The sequence below is a fragment of the Diaphorina citri genome, unplaced genomic scaffold, assembly GCF_000475195.1.
Source record: "Diaphorina citri unplaced genomic scaffold, Diaci psyllid genome assembly version 1.1 scaffold99, whole genome shotgun sequence".
Taxonomy (NCBI): Eukaryota; Metazoa; Arthropoda; class Insecta; order Hemiptera; family Psyllidae; genus Diaphorina; species Diaphorina citri.
In genome coordinates, this window is record NW_007377536.1 from 15,192 (window position 1) to 20,521 (window position 5,330).

Here is a 5,330-nt window from a genome sequence, read left to right on the forward strand (position 1 = left end):
AAGATCTTTCTTTTTCTCTTGTTCTGGTGTATTCAACTTCAAAAATCCAAACTGACGGCTGAAAACAAATTTAATAATGTTAATAATTATTCTGTATGGACCACCCCCTTTTAAGAAATGAGACCATCTAAGTGTAAAATTCTCCTTACAGGAGAAGAAACAATAATGTTAATAATTATTCTGTATGGACCACCCCCTTTTAAGAAATGAGACCATCTAAGTGTAAAATTCTCCTTACAGGAGAAGAAATTGTTGATTATGTACCTATACTTCTAGAATATGTAAGTAGAAAATAACTGAAAGAGTTTGTAGCTAAATAAGTAGGGACTAATGCCCAGGTGTCTTAAGGTACCCTACTCACTAGTTTTAGAGATGATACATAAATCTTAAGAAGATCTTCTGTAATAATATTTATTTGTACTGTGAGTAGGAGTTCTTAATTAAATCCCAAAATTAAGCTAATAGACAGAAATGAGTAATTTTATAGATATGGAGTTTTTCTTTTTTACCAGGCTTTCCAATAAACAATTTTCATAATATTTAAAACCAATACAGGTTTGTGTTAAATAGTTAGGATTTCTGAGCATGCTTTAAGACTGCTTGAGCATAGGCACAGGGAAGAAAATCTAATATTCAATATGAGCATATAGACCTAGCAAAAGTCAGGAAATAACTACATATGTATGACTGACTGACACACACACAATGTTACTATAAAATAACCTACATATGTATGAATATTAGGTACACAAAAATACCAACCTGTCTAGTTCGGAGAGTATTTGTAACTCCTGGGGAGTTAAATTGATTTCGGTAACTATTTCTGTTGTCATTTTTGAGTATGATGTACAACTTGCAATTCTAAATGAGTTGCTAAACAAATATGTATCCCTCCATGACAGTTTTATTCACATGAAATTTTGAGAGCATACAGTATACCATTTACTATAGGTATTTGGGTCAGTAACTTATGAGGTCATAAAAACACAAGAAATGGATTTCCATGAGTTCTAAAATTAAAGAGATAACTCAACAGAATCTGGTGATTTCTTCGGCAGATAGGAGCGATAATCATAGTTAAGGAAATACTTGATGTTCACCAGAATAGTAATCATTATTTATCTAATTAAGAGGTGCATTTAATAAAATAATTTAGAACAAACACCTCTTGAGGTTTTCAAAACTCAACTTTCTTTTGAGTACTTAGGTACCAAAAGTAGTGTTCATATTTCTAATGAAATCACATTATATAGATGTAGATCTGTCCTAGGACAGGTTTCAACACGACGTTCTCCACTTTTCTCGATCTTGGGCGTCCTCTATTTCTAATGAAATCACATTGCACTGTAGTTTAGTTATTCTTTAGGTAAATTAATAATGTCTAAATAAGTCACTGTTATACCGAGTATAAAAAGAAATTCGAAAAATTAAAAAATTAACATAAAAAATTCTAAAAAAATTTGAAAAATTGAAATCTTCAAACTTCATTTTTCTTTTTTTAAATTTTATAACTTGTGCTGCGCCCTGTGGACTGCTGTAGGGAACTACGGAACGCTCCTCGTTCGGGGTTGTGCTTCCTCAATTTTTTTCAACCAAAAGACCTACCCAAAAGTTCACATTTAACAATCACATTTAAGACAATTAAAAAAATCTTTCCACCAAAAAAGGAATCAGAAGTTCAAAACCCTTGGATTCCAAAAGAGAAATCTTAATGTACCATGCCAAAAGACATTATTTCTAGGCTACAGAATTTAGGGAGCTTTGTATATTTAGGGTAGTGTTTAAGTTTATCAGCCCCCCTCCCCAAACAGCTGACTTTTTTGAGTTTTTTGTTTACCTTTTCCATGAAAAGTAAAAGTTGCAAATTTTCCATGTACCATGCCAAAAGACATTATTTCTAGGCTATGTTTATCAGCCCCCCTCCCCAAACAGCTGACTTTTTTGAGTTTTTTGTTTACCTTTTCCATGAAAAGTAAAAGTTGCAAATTTTCCATTTTGAATTTTTTCTTTGCCAAAAGGAGGTTTTCCCGTTTCCATTATTTTTTTCTTCTTGATTTTTCGTTTAAATTCTTTCCTGTGTCTTGCAGAGTGATTGATCATTCCAGTTTTGATTGACTGTAAAAGTTGAGCTCAAAATGCCTGCACTTACAACAAGAAGACCTAATAAAGATGAATCAGATGCCAGTGTAACTTTGGATGAAGTATCCAAAGAAGCACAGTCCTTGATTGACAAAGTGGTAAAAGATGTGGGTAAATCTTCAGCCACCAAGCAGTTGATCATTGGAGGAGCTTCTGGATGGTAAGCAAACTTCAGGTTCTCTAGATGTCTGATGTATTATCTACTCACAGATTTATCCATGGTGTTTCACAACATTAGGTCATGCTATCGTTAAGACAAGGTTGATATTGATAATATTAAATCCACCCTGAGAGAGGACTATAATTTGACTTTTAAATTTAGAAGAACCAAATGTCTTTTGGTGACCTATGAGCAATACTACCTATGACTCACCCACACCCACAGTGTTATTGATTTGCCTATTGCAAAAACAAACCACCAAAGTTAAGTTTGGTTAAACACTTTGTCCACTGTTCTGTATGTTTCAGGGTAACTGGATTTCTGATGATGAAAATTGGAAAGATGGCTGCAGTGATAGGTACCTACCCAGTCTTCTTAAAAAGACGTGGTCGGGTCGCGTACCTAGTCATTTTTTATTGAGCTACCGAACAACTCCTTTCAAATTCTAATTACCTACATTATTATGGTTACCTATGTACATTCAAAAATAAAAATGTTCCTATCATAGTTCTAAAATAAAATAAGCAACATGACTCCTCAATTAAGGTACCCAGTCTTCTTAAAAAGCCGTGGTCGGGTCGCGTACCTAGTCATTTTTTATTGAGCTACCGAACAACACCTTTCAAATTCTAATTACCTACACATTATTATGGTTACCTATGTACATTCAAAAATAAAAATGTTCCTATCATAGTTCTAAAATAAAATAAGCAACATGACTCCTCAATTAATAAGTCTCTTGGTTGAAAGATACCTACTCTATTCTCAAAGTTAATTCAACTGCATAAAAGTTAATTCAACAAAACTATACGGTGCACTAGACACTTCCATAGAAAATTTTCCCTTTTTATTTCGTTTGAGTAGGTGCAGATGGTTTGATTAGAGTAGTAGGTAGGTACTTACTATGTATTATAGGTGTATTTAATTAGGTACCTCCTTATGTTGATATTATTTTCAACTTAACAAAATAATAAAAATGTTTAGTTTTGAACAAAAAAAAAAAATACTCTCCCTTGGTTTCATTGCTTTATTTGCCACGTTGATACTTTTGAAATTTGGTTCGCAAAGATCATTACCTATGTAGTATTAGGTACTTAATGTATTATAGGTGTATTTAATTAGGTACCTCCTTATGTTGATATTATTTTCAACTTAACAAAATAATAAAAATGTTTAGTTTTGCACAAAAAAAAAATACTCTCCCTTGGTTTCATTGCTTTATTTGCCACGTTGATACTTTTGAAATTTGGTTCGCAAAGATCATTACCTATGTTACTCTCCCTTGGTTTCATTGCTTTATTTGCCACGTTGATACTTTTGAAATTTGGTTCGCAAAGATCATTACCTATGTCGAACATTTTGGGGGAATTAATTAAAATACTCTGCCCTGGTTAGCTTCCTATAAGAATTTTGAGGGGACCAAGTTAAAATACTCCTTTCTAGTTAGCTTCCTACAGGAAAGGTTCTCCCGGGACAAAACGGCTCGTGATACGAACATTTTGGGGGAATTAATTAAAATACTCTGCCTGGTTAGCTTCCTACAAGAATTTTGAGGGGACCAAGTTAAAATACTCCTTTCTAGTTAGCTTCCTACAGGAAAGGTTCTCCCGGGACAAAACGGCTCGTGATATTGTCTCTTTAACTGTTTCAATTCGCTTTTCACTGTTTGTCAGGTGGAAAGATTCGTCGATAAAAAAATGGACAAAGCGGAAACCCTGCTCAAGAAGAAGGAAAGAAAAGCAAAGAGATGGTTTTATAGAAACATGTACGACGAAGATCCCATCATTTTCGAGGAATTCCATGTGTTCCTGGCTAAACACCTCTTGAGGTTTTCAAAACTCAACTTTCTTTTGAGTACTTAGGTACCAAAAGTAGTGTTCATATTTCTAATGAAATCACATGTTCCTGGCTTCCTTTGTGGCGGGTATGGCATTCGGAATGGCACTGGGTATGGTTGTACGTTGAGAAGTTGGCCATACTGTCCGCTACACACTCCACAGCTTCAAATGTTACCCATTAATTTATATTAGTACTTAACATAAACCCTCTCGCTTGAAACTTTATAGACCTTGGAATTTCCTGGCTTCGTTTGTGGCGGGTATGGCATTCGGAATGGCACTGGGTATGGTTGTACGTTGAGAAGTTGGCCATATTGTCCGCTACACACTCCACAGCTTCAAATGTTACCCATTAATTTATTAGTACTTAACATAAACCCTCTCGCTTGAAACTTTATAGACCTTGGAAGGTAGAATAGCTAGGTGTGAATATCTAAAGAGAATGCTACTCGTAGAATATCAAAAGAGAATGCTACTCGTACGTATACCTTGATGGTACCAGACTACACACACACACGAGCTAACGAGTATAGAACTACGAAACCTTTCTACTGGTTTTATGAGTCTGTCTCCTAATCAATACATATGTCCAAAGATTGTTTATCTTTTAATCGACTCTAGTCCATTCAAAAGTCCTCAAAGAGTTTCGTAGATATTCTTAATTTTTTCGTAGATATTCGTATGATTTGAAAATTACACAACAAACTGCGAAGAAAAATCACGGAAAATTAACTCGTAAGATTAACTTTCTACTGGTTTTATGAGTCTGTCTCCTATCGATACATATGTCCAAAGATTGTTTATCTTTTAATCGACTCTAGTCCATTGAAAAGTCCTCAAAGAGTTTCGTAAATGTTCTTAATTTTTTCGTAGATATTCGTATGATTTGAAAATTACACAACAAACTGCGAAGAAAAATCACGGAAAATTAACTCGTAAGATTGATGAAATCGGTCCCAATTTTCAAAAGCGGAATTTCAAAATCCGATGTGAAGTCCCCTCAGAACGAAAAGGAATTTTTGATTTGTGCCATAAGTACATACCTTGTCTACTACTTTTAATAGTTAATACATAGTTTTGAAATATAAACAACTTAAATTCGAAAAAGTGATGTTACACATTGAAGAGAAATCGCTAGAGAACGAAAAAGTGTTGACTTCAAATTTCATGTCTCTTGATTTTACGATTTTTTA

General features: G+C 34.0%; 1 protein-coding gene across 1 annotated transcript; it reads left to right on the top strand.

The window, feature by feature from the left end:
• Window positions 1-1,950: 1,950 nt before the first annotated feature.
• On the top strand, window positions 1,951-2,719 carry LOC103524439. Its single transcript, XM_008489455.2, has 2 exons — window positions 1,951-2,299; window positions 2,608-2,719. Exons 1-2 carry the CDS (start codon window positions 2,136-2,138, stop codon window positions 2,717-2,719), a joined length of 276 nt encoding a protein of 91 aa, XP_008487677.1. The 5' UTR covers window positions 1,951-2,135.
• The last annotated feature ends 2,611 nt before the right edge of the window (window positions 2,720-5,330 follow it).